The 18,796-nt window shown below is 39.2% G+C and overlaps 1 protein-coding gene across 1 annotated transcript in view; it reads right to left on the bottom strand.

The window, feature by feature from the left end:
• HSD17B4 (hydroxysteroid 17-beta dehydrogenase 4) overlaps positions 1-17,180 on the bottom strand; it is a 122,903-nt gene extending 105,723 nt beyond the window's left edge. The window contains exons 1-2 of the mRNA XM_027874972.1: positions 17,040-17,180; positions 13,705-13,758 (exon numbers count right to left, since the gene is read on the bottom strand). Coding sequence (XP_027730773.1) covers positions 13,705-13,758; positions 17,040-17,097 — 112 coding nt within the window. The 5' untranslated portion in view covers positions 17,098-17,180. The remainder of the gene's footprint in view (positions 1-13,704; positions 13,759-17,039) is intronic.
• Between the last annotated feature and the right edge of the window lie 1,616 nt (positions 17,181-18,796).

The following is an 18,796-nucleotide window of genomic DNA, read 5'->3' as shown; positions in this document are numbered from 1 at the left end:
TACACATAGGGATGGTTATACCCTTCATCTTATCATTACCCACAAATGTTCAAAAATCCAGTCCTTTTATTTAATCATTTCATCTCTTCCTAAACCTTAAAACCCTTAATCCTATTCTTAGTCTTCACCATCATCTCGGATCCCTCCACCCCTCAAGTCCTTTCCAAGGCCATCTCTCCTGCAGTGGCTAATCTCTCCTCCCATCCCAATCTTATGTTGATGAATTCAAATCTCTGACATTAACTACCTGTTTGGCTTTAGGGGAAGCCATTTAGCCTTCCTTGGCCTTAGTCTCCTCATACGTAAAATGAAATGGTAGATCAGATGACCTCTGAGGTCAAACTCTAGGTCTACAATCCAATGATTGATTATGTGGGAAAAGGGATGAGTCAGGGCTGATCGTGAGGTTGTGAACCTGGGTGACTGGAAATATAGCAGTGGCTGGGCCTAGACAAAAATGGAAAAGTTAAGAAGTGAGGTGAATCGGAGGGAAAGATTACTGAGTTTGATAAGCATACTGAGTCTGAGATGTCTACAGAGGATATAATCCAAAATGTCCAAAAGGTGATATAAGACTGATGGAGGGAAATTAGAGCTGTATATTAAAATCTGAGATATAGAGTGGTAAGAGGTGATAATTAGGTTCAAGGGATTTCATGAGATCACCAAGAGAAAGAACATACAAAGAGAAGAGAAGGGGGCCCAAGGTAGTTCTAGAGTTCAGCCAGAGTTAGGAAGCAGGACAAGGATGATGCCCCCTAATCTCACCCTCCTCCCTTCTTCTGCAGATTATCCCATCAATTATCCCCACTCTACTCTTCATCAGAGGGCAGCTAGGTGGCATAGTGGATAGAGCTCCAGCCCTAGGGTCAGGAAGACCTGAATTCAAATCTTGCTTCAGACATTTACTAGCTGTGTGATCCTGGGCAAGTCACTTAATTATTTGCCTCAGTTTCTTTATCTATAAAATGATCTGGAGAAGGAAATGGCAAATCACTCCAGTATCTTCACCAAGAAAACCCCAAATAAGATCAAGGAGAGTCAGACACAACTGAAACAACTCAACAACAATTGTCTTCAAGCTCTCTTCATCTAGTGATTTCTTCCTCATGGCCAACAAAAATGCCCAAATATCTGCTAATGCTGTCCTTAGTCCTCATCATCATCTCCAATGCCTCCTTAAAAATCCCTCATTAACAGGGCAGCTAGGTGGTGCAGTGGATAGAGCACCAGCCCTGAAGACAGGAAGATCTGAGTGCAAATCTGGCCTCAGATCAACACTTGACACTTACTAGCTGTGTGACCCTGGGCAAGTCACTTACCCCAATTGCCTTTAAAAAAAAAAAATCCCTCACTAAACTATTTCATCTCTTCAAGCTATCATCTTGTATTTCCCCCCTACTCAGACAACTCCAAGAAAAAGTCATCTATACCTACTGCTTCCAATTCCTCTTCTCTCCCTCTCTTTACAATCTACCTTCTGATCTCATCACTCAATTGGAACTGTTTTCTCTCAAGTTTCCAGTGACCTACCAAATCTGATGGCCTTTTCTCAGTCCTAATCCTTCTCAACCTCTTTGCAGCATCTGACACTGCTGACCACCCTCTTCTCCTAGATACTCTATCTTCTCTGGGTTTTCATGACAATTCTCTCTTAGTTTTCACCCTACCTGTATAACCATTCTTTCTCTATCTCCTTTGCTGGCTTATCATTCATTTCAGGCCTCCTAACTCGGGGTATACCCTAAGGCTCTGCACTGGGCCCTCTACTCTCTTCAAAGCAATAGAGAGTATTCAGTAGAGGAGTGACGTGGTCAGATAAGTGCCTGCCCAATTTGTGTGACTCTCATCTACATCTTTCTAAAAGTTACCTAGAGAGGATACACCCAACATGCTAGAGGCTTTTCTCATTTTAGGGTACCAATGCAGCATTCTGGCCACCACTTGTTATCCATCCATCTTCCACATGACTAATCCAAATGTCATACAATTTTTTGCTGACACCTTTTCCTCAGAATTATTAGTCTGTTTGCACCCACCACATGACCTTTTAATTGACTTTTATGTAATTGCCAAGTTTTTGAAAACCTTTTTTTCAATTCTCAATCTCCTTGATCTTTCTGCCGCATTTGAAAATACTGAAAACCACCCCTTATACTGGATACTCACTCCTCCCTGAATTAACATGACACTGTTCTTTCCTGGTTTTCCTTCCTAGGTATCTAACAGTCACCGCTCAGTATCCTTTATTTGTTCATTTCTTCTCCTCTGCTCCCCTAAATGTGATGCTCCTTCAACACTCTATCCTAGGGCCTCCTTTATTTTTCCTCACTGTCATTGGCTCTCAAGAGTTCAATTATCACCTCCATGAAGATGACTCCTACATATATGTACACAGCCCAGATATGACCCTTTAACTTCAATGTTGAGTCTCCAAATACCTGCCATACATCTCTACCCAGTCATCAGCACTTCAAACTCAATAGGTCTAAAACTGAACTCAGTATCTGCCCTCTTAATCCCAACCCTCCTATTTCTGTTGTGCATACCACCAGCCTTCTAGTCACCTAATCTTAAAATCTCAAAGCAACTTTGGAGACTTCCTTCTCCCTTAACCCCGAGATTCTAAGTCTGTTAATGCCATCTCTACAATGTCTCTCATGTATCTCTCCTTCTCTCTATTCACATTACCACCAATTACATCCCACTAAGACTATCATAGTAGCCTCCAAATTTTTTTCCCTACCCACCTCCAACCTCATTCCCTCTCCATCCCAGTTTTCATAGAGCTGCCAAAATAAAGCAGATTCCCTGGTCCTCTTGAATAAAATACAAACTACTTAGTAAGGCACTCGACAATTTGCCTCCAATCTACCAGACTTAAGTATCACTACTCCCCTTCAAATACTCTATGTTTCAACCAAATTGGGCTATGATCTGCCCCCAAAAATCAACATGCTTGCTTCTGTACATGTGCACAGGCTCATCCCTGGAAGATCCTCTTTCCTAATCTCTACTTTATGCCATCTTTATCGGCCTTCAAGGCTCACCTGACACAATTTCCATACACCCACCCTTCCCTAATTCTGACCCCTCAAATTATTCTCTCTTTCCAATTTACCTACAAATTCCTGATTTCTCCTTTGCCCCCATGACAATCTATTTTCTATTATGATTATCTCTATGTGTCCTACTTCCCCCTCTCCACCCCCAATAGAATACAAGTTCCTTAAGAAACTTTAGGCAGTTGAGTGACACAATGGATAGAGTGCTAGGCCTGGAGTCAGGAAGACCCAAATTCAAATCCAGCCTCAAACCGTTACTAGCTCAACTTTGGGCAAGTCACTTAACCTCTGTTGGCTTCAGTTTCTTCATCTGTAAAATGAGGATAATAATAGCACCTGCCTCCCAGGGTTACTGTGAGGATCAAATAAAATAATAATTGTGAAGTGCTTAGCACAGTGCCTAACACACAGTAAGTGCTATGTAAATATTAGCTCTTGGCTTAAGGACAGGGAGAACTATTTTTTATCTTTGTATCCCCAGTACTCAAGATCACACAGGTAGAACCAGGTACAACTGCACATTATCAGGGCTTGATAAATATTGATTGAATGGAATTTGTTCAACTGAAGTGAATTTCTGTTGACCAAAAAAAAAAAAAAACCACTTCAAAATTCAATGGCACATAGATTGTCTTTTCTAAGCAAGGAATCAGGTTACCGAAATGTTACATTGAGCTTGCCTGACCTTAAATAGTAAGAAAAAGAACATACTTTTAATTTTTATAAATTATGTGGGGAACTAGAGTGGTATACAAGCAAAGTAAAGAACTGTGCTATTACATGTCATCCTAACATGTGCTCTTTCGTCACTTTTTTCATGACTCAATTTTATGTCTCATAATCAACTACCTCATCTCTCAGAATATGCCTACACCTGAGTTCAGACTTACAAATAGTCTCCCGTTACCATGGAAATCCTCAGAGGAAAAAAGTTCCACCTTGTTGGTCAGTAACTATTTAACATTTCTGAATGCCTACTGTGTGCAAAATACTGTGGTAGCCACCATAAGGAATATGAGGATGTATAAGAAAGTTTCTGCCCTCAAGAGGCTTACCGTGTTGTATACTAAGTGTACAAGAGTCATTTCCTTAAATGCACAAAACTGAATTGATATAAGTAGTGAAAAGTACAATAGGTCAACATGACTGAATGGTAAGGAGTGGCTAAAATTACATTTGAATAATAATTTTGTTCTGGTAAATTCTGAAATAAACATTTCACAGGTATGACTAAGCAATTAGGTCAATGCCAAGTATCTTTAAAATCAAAACTTATTAGTGTTTTAGGAGTTACAGAAAGTCAGGTATATACACTTTGGATAAGGCTATAAACTGGTCAAATCATTCTAGAAAAAAACTGGAATTATTAGAGAAACTGTATTAAATTGTACATACTGAAGCAGCTAGGTGATCCAACAGACAGCATGCTGAACTTGGGAGTCACAAAAACATGAGTTCAAATCTGGCTTCAATACTAGCTGTATCATCCCAGGCCAGACACATAACCTCTGTCTGGCTCAGTTTCCTCATCAGTAAAACAGGGATAATAGCACTACCCTAAAATAGTACTACCCTATGAGGAATAAATAAGATTTGTAAAGTGTTTTGCAAATCTTAAAGCACAGTATAGATGCTAGGTACTATTATGATTATTATCCCTTTGACCCAAAGAAATGATTGTGATTTTCAAAAAACATATCACTTAAAACAAAATCACAATTTAAAAATAAACGTTCTGAGAAAATTATACTTTTTTTTTATTTTGAAACTGTACACTGCATTTATTTTCAGACTTTTTCGATGTATTGATCAGTTACACTGATTTTTTTCCTCTTTTTTTTTCTTCTGTGTGTGTATATGTGTGTTTGTATATGGGATGACTCTCTGGGAGGAGGAGGGAGGATAGTGGGGATGATATAAAAATACAAAAACATAAATAAAAACTTTTTTTTTAAATAAACATGAGTCTTGTAGGGTGGGCCTCCACCAAAGGTGCCCTCGTACTTAAGGATTTATATACCTCTTTGGAACTAATGGCTGTTTTATTCAAGGGTCTCCATTTTTTAAATAAAACTTTCTTCTATAATACTGTAAATTGTCTGCTTGCAAAATCAGCCTTTGTATACCTGCTATACTATGACTATATTTCCCCAGTTTTCCTGGGTAAGAGCTATGGTCAAGACAAGTAGGAAAAATCCCACAAGGTTTACCTAGGATTTTCCACATTAACAGTTTCTGACAAAAGGGTTAGCTGTCCTAATACACATAAGTACAAGGATGGCAGAACTGATTTATTTTTCTTTCGGCATTTCAAATCAGCATAATCAATCCAACTACTTCTTTGTCTTCTTTCTTTCTTTCTTGAAAAAAAATGAGCTTTAAAACACAGACTGGGATTTTTCTCTCCATAACAATGTAATCCTATTATTAAACTCATTGCAAGAAATTCTGCAAAGATACCCTGTAAAGGACGGAAAACTTATATCAACCCTTGTGCAATAAGATTATCAAAAAATTAAATTTGTATTTGCTGTATTAAGTGCTCATTTTCATAAAAATACTCAAATAACAGGAAAGAATGAAAAGAAAATCTCAAACTCAAAAACAGACAGTGGTCTGGTTTTCTTTTAATGATCTAAGTACAATGGAAAAAATTCAAACGGCTGAGAGCCAACACGATAGTTACTCACACTGAGGCTTACTCAATTTTTGTATGATGTAAGACTACCCCCAAGTGGCAATAGCATAAAGTGCAAATTGACTTTAAGCTTTGGTGTCTAGTTAAGTAATTTATTGGGATTGATAGCATATATTAAAAAGATGTATCAAAAGAATAGTCCATAACAAGTTCCAACATTAGGGTGCACAAAATTAACACTACTACTCAGTCACTCCATTATTAATACAATGAAGTCACGCTGCTCAGAAACTTAGAAACAGAAACATCTGTTACTAAACACTTGGGAAGCATAATCACATTATTTTAAATAATACGAACAGGTTTCTTGTAGCTCCACCTCCCCTTCACCATACTCCTAGATGAAACTGTAGTTCTTTTTTTGAGAAGTTTTTGTTTTAGTTTAAAGTTTAAACTTTAAAACAAAAACTGTTTTAATTTTATGTAATCAAAATTATCCATTTTACCTCCCACAGACCTCTCTATCTCTTATTTGGTCATTAACTCTTCCTTTATCCATAGATCTGACAGGTAATTTCTTCCATGTTCTCATTTGTTTATATAACTCTCTAAGTCTAAATCATGTACCCATTTTGAGCTTATCTTGATATACGGTGTGAGAGATTGCTCTATGCCTACTTTCTTCCAGACTACTTTCCAGTCTTCTCAGTTTTTGTTGAATAGTGAGTTTTGCCCCAGTGGCTGGGATCTTTGGGTTTATCAAACATTAGTTTACTGTGCTCATTTGCTTCTGTATATTATGTACCTAATCTAGTCCATTGATCAACCTATTTCTTATCCAATAAACAACTTACTTTGATGATTGCATCTTTGTAATATAGTTTGAGATCCTGAACTTTCCCAGTCCCCGGCATTTTTGCCTGAGGCATCTGGCCTACCTAGATACTCAATAATCCTTTTAACTGCCCTTTCACTGTGGCTCTCTGGACTCTTAACTCATTTGTTGTCACCTAGCCCACTACCACTCCTTGATCTCATCCAGATTTTCTCACAGTTTTCTTCTGTATAAAAGTACAAATCTTACCCTCATTAAATTGGGCAGATTTGTTAGGAATCTTGTCCACCTAATTGTATTATAATAAAACCTCACTACTCTGACTGAAAGAAGCCTTGAGTGGTCCAACTCTTTTGAGGCAGACCCACCCTGTACCTTTGCATTTCAGGGTTCCTAGCAGCCCAAAAAGCATCAGAAACAGTCAATGTTGGAAGGGCTGCAGAAACACTGACACACTAATACCTTCTTGGTGGAGTTGTAAATTGCTCCAATTTAAATTAAACCCAAAAAAGTGATTCTGCTGTTCATATCCTTTGACTCAAAGATACTACTGCTAGGCATATGCTGTGATGTGCTGGAGCTGGCTTGTTCCAGCTTACTACTTCTAATTGCTAAATTTTCAGTTGAACATTTATACCTTGGAAATCCAAATGCTGCAAATTAGGGTTAGATTTGCTTTGTTGATTGTCTAGATTTAAGAAAGTGATGGAGAAAATACTAATAATATAGATTAAACTTAAAAGTATGTCCACACATTTTCTCCCCAGGGAGCTAGATGCAAATTTATGAGCACATCCCTGCACAACCCAAGAAAGTCAAGGTCAGGAAGGTCTCAGACATCTCAAAATATCCATAACAAAATGTTTGGTTTTAGAAAAGAAATAAAAAAGGAGGAACTATCCATTGATTGTAGAATGGCTAAACAAATTATTTTCTCTGCTTTGAAAAGGAGGAACAAAGAGACAAAAACTGTTTTGCCAGGAATTGCACTTTGCTATGAGAGAATCCTTCGAGTAGACTGGCCAAAATAGAATCCCCAGCAATTTGTAGATCAGATAAGGCTATCAGCTCTCCAGATTAAGAAAACTGCATGTCACTGAAATAGTTTAACACTTTTTTTTCCTCAGAGCCCAGATGAGAAGAATGGGAAGGGAAAAAAAAAAAAACCTTGCCATCACTTCATTGGCTCAAGAGTAAAAGAGGAGGGCTTTGCCCAGAAGGAGAGTTGTCTGAACCTGAAGGAGAGCAGCTAGTGCAGAAGCAGCATTTTTGTCATTCAGATTATTCCTAAGAGGACAGAGGACATCAAGGCCTGCAGTCCACAGTTGTGAGTCATCCCAGACACATGGATTTCCTTAGTTATGCCTCCCTGATAGGCTTTGAAGTGGATGTGCTCAGTCTCTCCCAGAGACACTCTGTAGACTGGTGGGAAAATATGACCCCAGTTCACAGTTCAACTGTGATGTTTTAATCAATTAAGAAAACACAAATAAAGCCCTTTGCAAACCTGAAATTACTATACAAAAGCTAGTTATAATTCCTACCTGTCTTTTATTGAGTGTGATGTTTAATTTTTCTTGCTTTTTTCTATGCCTATGAATACTCTTGCTTTTGCCTTACTGCTAAGTAAATGTGGTATAGGTAATATTTAATGGTGTCATGGTAACTGATTTTGTGTAAATGAGCACATCTTATAATAGTCCAGAATATTCCCCAACCCCTTATAAGTTAGGATAGTTCTTTTCATAAAAGTTAAGGATTTTTTCACTAAGACTTCTTTGGTCCAAGGCTAGTTCTTTTCATAAAAGTTAAGGATTCTTTCACTAAGACTTCTTTGGCCCAAGGGGCTCAGGCCACCTACAAGTAACCAAGCATCTTCCTGGTAACCTCAGGCCATAATAACTCAAGTTTATAGTTCACCTAAAAGCATAACAGGCCTGCATGGAGTCAGGGCCCTTTAGACTTGAAGACTACCCCAAAGCCACACAAGCCCTGCTGACCAGATCCATTCGGATATTTCCATGTGGAGTATCCTTTCTATATTATGGCTAAATGAACCTTGGTTAACTGCTGAATGCCCTATAGGCGTCTCATTTCCAATACTGGATCTAAACTCTGAGAGGACTGGCCTGAGTCAGGGTCAATTCACCTCAACACTAGTAGGGTATATGTAAAGTGGATTTTGTTATTCTTTTCTAGATAATAGTTCCCAGGATCCATGGCCATAAACAATTTCTACTGCAACTGTGCAGTGAGCTATAACAATGAGACAATGTAAACATTTGTGCCTAAGTTGTAAACAGCATACCGAACCTGCGCTATGCTGATTCACCATGATATTGCCACAGTTAATGTAAACTTGTGAGGCTATTGCTGGCAAATTGCCTTCTTTGTATGCTCCTCTATAAATCAAGTGAGCACTGGTCAATAAGTGGGGAATGTACAAGCTAGATTGCTGTGCTTGTCTCAACTGGCCCCCATTGAGATTTGGGGAATGTTGTAGGAGTTGGAGCTCCTATTCTGTATATTCTTGCCTGACCCTTCGAAAAGAGTAATTAGGGGATGCTGTAGGAGTTGATGTTCCCATTATCACCAACCCCCTTGAGAAGGATAAAGTAATTAAATAACCCCTCATTATGTCTCCAGTACTGTCCTTCTGGCTGCCCATATCAAGTGTGAAACTGCTAGAAGCTGGAGCTCAAAAGCTCCTGTGTCTCCTGTGTTACACAGGGAATCAGAAGTAAGATTGGCAAGTATAAATAGCATATTCCTATCCGTATCAACGTTATTCCTAAGATCCTGAAAGTACAAAGAGAGTTGTGAGTAGTGGTCTCATGGGAAGCAGCCCTCTCGGGAACCCCATACCTGCCAATATGTGTCCAGAACAGGGTGAACAAGTCAGCCCAGAGAGCAAAAATGGGAATCTATATCAAGCCCAGACTATGGTTAGAATTTTCTTTATAAAAAAAGAGGGCAGTCAACAGCAAATCACATTTTTTAACTGATAGGTTCAGAGAACAGAGATCCTACTAGGTTTGTTGTTAGTAGATTTTTTAAAAGCCTGACTTTGTAAAACAAAACAAGCTTTAAAAGGAAACCACGTATGTTAGTTTCACATAAGGCTCCTAAAGTAATTTAACCACTTCTATGCATTGATCCTCTCATTGTCAATATCAAGTGAATCATACCATAGGGAGATATGTATTGCCTACTAGAAAGTAAATTAATCCTGATATATCTGTTTGTGAAAAGGAATGCTTTTAATTTTTGTACTGTGCTGAAAACTTTTCCCCATGTCTATGAAACACTAATTTGTTTTGATAGTTTACTATTGGGGGAGGGGGAAGGGTTGCTTTTTAAATTGGTAATTGTGTATTTCAAAATGGACACTCAAAAGAGTTCAGCCTTACAATTCTACAAGAACACCTGTTGTCCAAACCATAATATTAATTCAATGGCTAGCCTACTGAACTGGGCTTAAACACTGATATTGGACACACTGCTGATAGCATGCGTGCTCATGCTCTGCCAAGAACTTAGAAGCAGAAAGACAGTGGGCTGGATTTCTTTTGAGAAGGTGCCCACTCACTCTCTGAAACAAAAATCCATATTTTTAATGTCAATGTTCTTTCAGTGATGCAATCTGGTTGTAAATCATTGAACATTACTACTGCCAAAAAATTTGTAGAATATAAACTCCTTGAGGGCAAGGACTTTTTCAGCTTTAATATTTGTATCCCCAGTGCCTACAATATAATGAACACTTTTGAATGAATAAATTAAATTGGAGGAAATCTAAAGAGCAATGGAGAGATTAAATCATGAATAGCCTGCTGCATATTAACAATGATGACTCTCACACCCAGAAGCATAAAAGGTAGCCAGGAAATATATGCTCAAAAAGGAGGTGAATCCAGAGTAAAGAATAAGAGATGCATGCTACATTGGTGTCAATGTAAAGTTTATAGGCCTAAAGGAGGGCTTTCACCCATTGGGATGATTTAAGAGAGACATAAACAAGAGTAACAAGAGGGCAGAAAAGTAGATGGGTTACAATATGTACCATTACAAAAAATAAAATGATCCATCCAGTGAAATTTTTACATACATTATCCTGGTGAGGCTACATGGTTGCGAAACCATGAGATACCACAATCTTAAGAGAACCTAAATAGTAAATTACCCAAAGGGTCATGTAAAGACATAATGATGCCTATAAACAGCCTATAGTATATTATTAATTATGACTGGGTGAGTCATATAGCAAATGTGAAAAATAAACAATCCAAGTATTTCAATGCTATCCAAAAACATCAAAAGATGCAGAGAAAGACCTCTAGCCCATTACATAGACTTTTTAGAAAGAATTTATGGAAGGATATGAAAAACAGCCACAGGATGAAAAGGCAATCTATAATACTGGCAGGAATGTCCACAACAGTGAGATCACAGATCTTTCAAATCATCAAAGCAGCCTTATAAATGTGACATTGCCTCAGGTGTCTGAAGGCCAATTTTAAGTTTTCATAGATCAAATTCTGGCAGTCCTAGAACAGATCTGCCATTTATAACATTGTTCCTATGGGACTAACCTGCTGCAACAATGTTTCACCTAAAGAATTTTCCCAGACTCAGTTAACAATGTTAAACAGGAATATGATGTAATGCTGCATAAAAAGAGCTTACAATTTAGTTAGGTATAAAAGGTAGAAACAAGTGAGAGGGAAAGGACAAGAATCTCACATAGTAAGAAATGACTAAGTTTCTGTATGAAGTCAACAAGCAACAATACTAAGCACTGGGAACACAAAGAAAGGCAAAAATAGTCCCAGCCTTCAAGGAGCTATATACACCATTTACAGAATGAACAAATGAGTAATTGAACAAATGAATGAATAGCATTTCTTAAGTGTCTATTACATGTTAGGCACTGTGCTAAATGGTAGGGATACAAATGTAAAAGAAAAATAATCTCTGGTCTCAAGGATCTTACATTCTCGAGAGGGAAACAACCCACATAGAGAAAGGAGTTTTTGGTCTAAAAAGTCATAGGGAGGATGAACTGAACCACAGGGCAACTGAGTCAGACGTCCTTTTGGGAAGTAATGGTGGCAGTGATTTCATTACTGGAAGGGGAGGAAGTGAATCATGCCAGGGCAGCCCCAAAGTTCTTTACCTTGGTTAAGAAAAGTACAATCTGTTATAAAAGTAGAGGGGTGATGTCAAGATAAATACAACTACAAGATGATGGTCCTTATGAAATGTCCACCTGTGGCTACTGCTTCTTCTTCTTCCTTCAGCAAAGCAGACAAGCCTCTGCATTGCCCAATACTTCCCTCACCTTGCAATACAGTCATGCAAATAATGCCCAAATGAGTTATTTACACCTTGAATGGATGAGAAATGAGCAAAAGCAAAAATCAATTGGAGGCTATGGAAAAAAACAAATTTTCCTATCTGTGATATTCAAGCCATGTTCAGAAATAATTAGGTATCTAATTATAGCACTAAAATTCAGAAAATACTGGGAAAAAAAACAAAAAATTAAATTCTACCTGATTATTAACATTGTTGTACACTTTTCAACACTAAAAAGTCAATGAAGACTTTCAAAAGTATCAAAGTAAAATATATTTTCTATTAACATTGAATATAAAATGGGAAATGTGTCCCACAAAAAAATCACCAATAAACTGAGTTGAAAAACAAGTGAATGAGAAAATGGTGGTAAACCTGCTAAAAAACAGAAATAGTCAATGTTGAAGGGGCTGTGAGCTGTAAGAAAGGCACAGTAATACACTACTGGTAAAGCTGTGAATTGTTCAAATAGAAAACAATTTGGTATTATGTAAGAAAAGTAACTAAACTATTCATGCTCTTTCACCCAGTAATCCTACTACTGGGCATAGGCTCGAAAGAGAAAACAGAAGAAAAGGACAAAATATTTACATAAATACTTTTCATGGAAGCAAAAAAAGAAATAAAGTGAGTATCCATCAATTGAGGAATTGCTGAAAAACACTTTTATATGACTGTAATGGAGTATTACTGTGCAATATAAAATGACAGAATGTAAAGGATTCAGAAAAACATGGGAAGATCTGTATGAACTGGCAGAGCAAAGAGAACAGAGCCAGGAGAACAATATACACAATGACTACAATAATGTAAATTAAAATAACTCTGAGTAACAGAAATGTCCAACCTTTTCTTGGAGAACAAACAGCCAAGTACACTGCCCTCCTTTGGTACAGAAGAAGACTACAAGTACAGAATGGCACATACATTATCAGACACAGTTATTGTTTCTGTCTGGTTTTGTGTAACTTTTTCTCTGTTACAAGGGATGACTTATTGGGCATGGGTACTATATTCAGAAGTGACTGATACAAAACCAGAAAATATTAATAAAACTTAATTAATAAGAAAATGGAAAGTTCACAGTAGAGTTGGCATTGTAATAACCAAGACCTCGGTAATTTAAGTCCTCTGACATAAATAATGGCAGTTTAACCCTAGGCCATTCACTCAAAGTACGCCCCTCCAACCCCTAAAAAAACTAGTCAGCTGCAAGAGAAGGTACTAGTAGAGGAAGTTCCTCACCAGCCCTTTATCAATAAAATCATAGGTCTGATCCAAAGGGGGAGAAAAAGAAATAGAAAAAAGGAAAAAAACTCATGGTACTGGTTATATGGTGTTAGAATACTAGGAATTCCTTTACAACACTTTCAGAATACTGCAGCACTAGTCTGATTTTAATCCCTCTTCTACCAATATTCCAAGCCTTTTCAAACCCAAAGCTCTCTAAACTTCATTCCCCTCCTCTTATTGGTCTAGGTAATTATAATGTCTACAGACAACAAAGAGAAGTACAAAAATGCCTTATGTTTGGGGTTTTGTATCATATAACACTGATTAGTTCCCTGATTTAACAATTCTGTTGTTAGAAAAATTGTGAAATCAGTTTACTTAAAATGAAGAGCACTCTGGCCTTAGGAAATAAATGCAATCCTGGAAGAAATGATTGGTATTAAAATCTGACTGAAAGTACACATAATATTCTACAAAAATAGGTGACTAATGAAGATAAACAATTTGTGTTTTGAGTTTTTAATGTTAAGAAAAAAACAGCTATTGAAATTACAAAAAAAAATACATAAACTTACCAACTACTGATGCACCTCTTTCTGCAAAAGCCAGGGCATATGCTCGTCCCAATCCTAGTTTAAAATAAAAACAAAAAATTGAACAATCAGTATTATTTTCCTTTCCCACTCTACTCAAGCCAAATTTTACAATAATTAGTTGGAGCCTAATTACAGTACTGAAATTCAGAAAATATTGAAAAAAGATAACAAATATTTAGATTATTCTTAAACCTGAATAACCCTGTTGAAAAACAAGCTTTTCAACAATAAAAACTGCCATTCACGTGAGTTATTTTAGGGTTTGAGCCACCTTGAAAATTTATGAAATCAGCAAAAGTAAGAACCTAAGCATCTCCTCTTCCCCAATCCTCATCATACTCAAAGTTGAGGTTAAGAAATTTATCTGAGCATGATGGTTTTAGGAAAGTCAAGTACTTAAGCTTCCCCAGTAAAAATCAAAGAGCTATGGTTTAATAAGAGACTCTGCCAAAGGGCCAGAGGACTATGATCAAGCATAAATAAGACCTTTCTCCCTAATTAGGATCTTGGTGAACAGGAAGGTTATCCCACTTCCCCACCATGAAATATGAGTATGAATTTCACATGCAGAACTCAGGGGAAAAAAAACAACAGCCTCTATAAGGCCCCTGATTCTTACTTGAGAGAATAATCCAGGGTCATTCTCCTGGCACTAATCAAATAATCAGCCAGAAGTGACAACCACTGTAGAAACAGTCCTAAGAAAAAAAAATCCACAAGAATCATCAGAGCCAAAGGATGTGGACAGCTATAAAACAAGGAGGCAGAAGATACCAGGCAAGAAACGGAGGGAAAGATAAAATAGTACTTATCATTCCTTCCACATCCTTTGAAGTTTTCCCCAAAGGGACATAGGAAGGAATGCGGAAAGGGGAGAAGACAAAGTTACAAGGAGGTATATGTGACTATGTCTGGGCCTCATTTTCCACATATGTAAAATGAAAGGATTGGACTGATGGGAAGAGTGGGCTCTCTAACTGGGAGTACAAGAATAATGAGGTACATATGCGGGATGTAGGTATGGCAAAGGATATCTCAATTCCTAATACTAAAAGTCCTTCTTCCTTTTTCTTTTTGTTTGGATTTTTTTTTTTTTTTTTTTAGGCAATTGAGGTTAAGTGACTTGCCCAGGGTCACACAGCTAGTAAGTGTCAAGTGTTTGGTCTGAGCTGGATTTGAACTCAGTTCCTCCTGACTTCAGGGTCGGTGCTCTATCCACTACGCCACCTAGCTACCCCTAAAAGTCCTTCTTTCAATGCAAAGCCCCCACCCAGCTTCCTTCCAATGAAGTTCTCTGCTCTGTCAGGTTCCCAGAGTCTGATTCTTGAATCGAGCACAGGGGTGGGGAACCTGAAGCCCAATCTCAAATGCAGCCGTTTAACTCAATCCAAACTTCTCATAACAAATCAAAACTTGGTCTCAGTCAAGGCTGCACCCAGCACCCAACAACCCAGAAGGCCATGTGTAACCTCAACGCTGAAGGTTCCCCACCCCTGATAGGGTATATAAATCCACGGGGAGGAGCATACCCATTCTCTGACCCTGCTGCCTCCCAGAGATGATTCTCTCTCCAAATCCAAATCCATCTTTCTGCTCCTGACTGAATGCCTCCTCTATTATCGCTCCAAAACCTCTAAGGGCCAAAGAGGGGAAAGTTCGACCCTCTCTGCCAAGTTTCTGAAACTTCGAGCTGCACCTCTCTCCAACTTGAAATCCTCAACTCTGAACTTTGAAACCTCCACTAAGACCCTTCCAGATATAAATCAGCAATCTTATGTAAAAATGAGGATAAATAATAGCACCAGAGGGCTGGGCCTGGAGTCAGGAAGACTTATGTTCCTGAATTCAAATCTGGCCTCAGACACTTACTAGCTGTGTGACTAGGGCAAGTCACTTAACTCTGTTTGCCTCAGTTCCTCATCTGTAAAATGAGCTAGAGAAGGAAATGGCAAACCACTCCAATATCTCTGGCAAGAAAAACTCAAATGGGGTCACAAAAAGTCAGACACTACTGAAAAATGCTTAAACAACAACAAAAACTTCACAGGGTTGTTGTAGGGATCAAATAGGACATTTGTAAAGTATAGTGCCTGGAATAGAGCAGGCACTTAATAAATGCTTGTTCTCTGCCCCACCTTTCTAAATATATATATATATACATATACACACACACACATATATATATACACATATATATATACACACACACACACACATATATATATATAAACTTGGACATACCATTAATTTGGCTCCTAGGGTTTCCAACTACACTTATACTTCTAGTCCTTGCTTGCAAACAATTTAGGACTTCCCTTTATTACTACTTATTATTTCAACCAAAAGCAAAGTTTTATTTTTTTTAATGAACTCTTACTCCCGAAATAGCTCCTAATCATTTTAGCATTTTTAGACAATGTTGTGTTCAAAGTATGTAGTTCAGTTAAACTCCACAAAACAAGTGCCTCTTTTCAGATTACCTGCCAGCCTTAGGCAGAATTCATTTCAGCTTAATGTTTAATTCAACATAGCCCACATCAAAAGGTCCAGAGATAAAGGACTTGCCTCAGTATCCCCATCCTCTAGCACAAGGCCTTGCAAATAATCATAAATCTTTGTTGAATTGAATCACTGACTAATCAACATCCTTGAGGTTTCTGAGGCTGAAACCTCTGAAAAGTAAATTGTCATTTGAAAAGTCAACATATGCTACATTTCCTGATCTAAGACGGTAAATATATCTCTGCACCTTTAAAGGCAAGGGCCACTAAATAGGTAGGATCAAAGCTCCTTTTCAAACCAGCCTGCTGGTGATGAACTTTGTTTCTAATTCTGTAAGGCCACAAGCCAAAAATACAAACGTACTTTTCTGTTTTAAGAGCCAGAGGCATGAGGGACTCTCTTCCTGAGCAGAAACAGAATATATTTTAAAGTCTCTGAAAAAAGGTGAAGGGAAAGAGGGGAAATAACCCAAGGATGGGAGGGATGGGGGGAGAGGTAGGAAGGTTAGGGTTTTGCATTTTGCACACTCAACATCCTCTCTACTCCGTGCCTCCACCACCAACCTCTGTGGCTCCCGAACCAGGCTGGCCAGGACTCCTCCCCACCCCCACCCTAAACTACGCCTCCAGCACCATTCACCTCCCCTTCCCATCTCCCCCAGTCCCGGGATAGCGCCGCTGCAGCAGCGAGAAGAGGGGCTCCGAGCCGAAGAGCGTGCGCGCGCAACCCCTCACGAGGGGCGGGAGGGGGATGAGGAGGAGCGCCCGTGCGAGCGAACGCTCGCCAAGCTGTCGCCACCGCCGCTTGCTCACCTCCCCCCGCACCGGTGACCAGCACCACCCGCCCGTCGAATCTCAGCTGCCCGTCCATAAGTGCTGCTCACAGCCACAAACACACCTACACAAACCCACACAGAGGCGTACAGAGCTCTGCGCGGCGGGGGAGGCGGGGCGAAGGGGGAGGTGGGGACAGGGCGGGGACCTAAAGAAGGTGGAAGGAGACTGAGACGAATCCTGTTACTCGTAGAGGAAAAGGACAAGGGAGCGCGTGAGCAAATGAGGAAGAGGAAGTACTTCTGCACGGCCCCAAGGCCCCTTGGGAAATGTAGTCCGGAATCTTCTCGAACCTTTCCCAGACCTAACCCAAGTAACCTTCACTGAGGCTGAGCTGCCTGTGCTTGCTGGTAAGAGAGACCGATGGTGGTGCAGCCTTGGAGGCAAAATGGCTGAAGTATCAGCTCCCAGGCTGATTTACCCCAAGAGGAAGGAGATTTGGAGAGACAGCCATAAGGCGAGCCTGGGCAAATAACCTTCCTTCCTGTTGTACTGGGGTGAGAGCACTGGAGAGCTGGACCTACGTCAGAGGAAAGAGCCTGGGTTAGAGCCAGAGGTCCTTGGCTTGAATTCCAATTGTGCAACTTATGCTTGAGCATATCACTAAACAAGCCACTCTCAGTATAATACGAGATCATATTCAAGTGCCTTACAGCGTGATCTGTAGAACCCCCAGCTCCCACAGCCATGGTCCAGGCAATCGGCATAAAGTGGAAAGGGACCACCCTTTATCAAGCCATATGTGTCTACCTGCTATCCAGGGGCCACTGCTAAGGGTTCGCCATTCCTGGCCCTCTGTTCTCTTAAACACAAGATAAATTGTGAGAGAAAACACTAGTTCTTGAGTACATCTGGAAAGGCGTCATGTAAAAGGTTGTGCTTGAGTTGTGTCTTAAAAGAACAGAGAGAGTCTGTGGGGCAGAAGTGAGGATGGAGTGTATTCCAGGCATGAGGGAATAGCTAGTAAAAAGGCAGAGAGTCAGATGGAGTGGATTATGTAAAGAGCAAGACAAGGGTCACTTAGGTTATGATTACAGAATACAGGATGGGAAATAATGTTTATTAAAGCTAAAAAGAAAGGTGTGGTCCGGACTTCATTCTTTTAAGAATAGAGGAATTTATGTTTTATCCTAGAGGCAATTTGGAGCCACTGGGCTTGATTGAATAGGGGGATATATAGTCGTATCTGCTGTTAAGGAAAATCACTGACAACAGCATGTAGATGTGCTGCAATGATAAGAAACTTGAAGTAGAGAAACCAATAAGAAGGCTGTTGAAATAATCTAAGCAAGAAATGGTAATGGCTTTAATTAAGGCAGTAACTATGTGAGATGAAAGAAGGGGTCAGATATAGAAATATTGTGGAGGTAGAAATGGCGAAATTTAGTAACTGATTGGCTAGATGGGGTAAGGCAGACTAAGAAGCCAAACATAATGCTGAGATTACAAACCTGGGAAACCAGAAGTATGACTGTGTCTTCAACAGATATCATGCAGTTGTAAAGGAAGGATGGGGAGGAAGGAAGGAGAGAGACAATAAATTCCGTTTGGACATATTGAGTTGGAGATACCTCTAAAACAATGTCTAATAGCTAATTGGTGATGTGAAATTGAAGCTCAGGAGGAAGGCTAGGGATGGATAAATAGATCTGTGAGCCCTAATGATGATGATTCTATCCATGGGTGCTGATGAGGTTACTGAGAAAGAAAGTGGAAGGGGACCTAAGAACTGGGTT

Source organism: Vombatus ursinus, unplaced genomic scaffold (assembly GCF_900497805.2).
Source record: "Vombatus ursinus unplaced genomic scaffold, bare-nosed wombat genome assembly UNPS02014807.1, whole genome shotgun sequence".
Taxonomy (NCBI): Eukaryota; Metazoa; Chordata; class Mammalia; order Diprotodontia; family Vombatidae; genus Vombatus; species Vombatus ursinus.
Note: the sequence above shows the minus strand (reverse complement) of the source record. Positions and strands in the feature narration are given on the sequence as shown.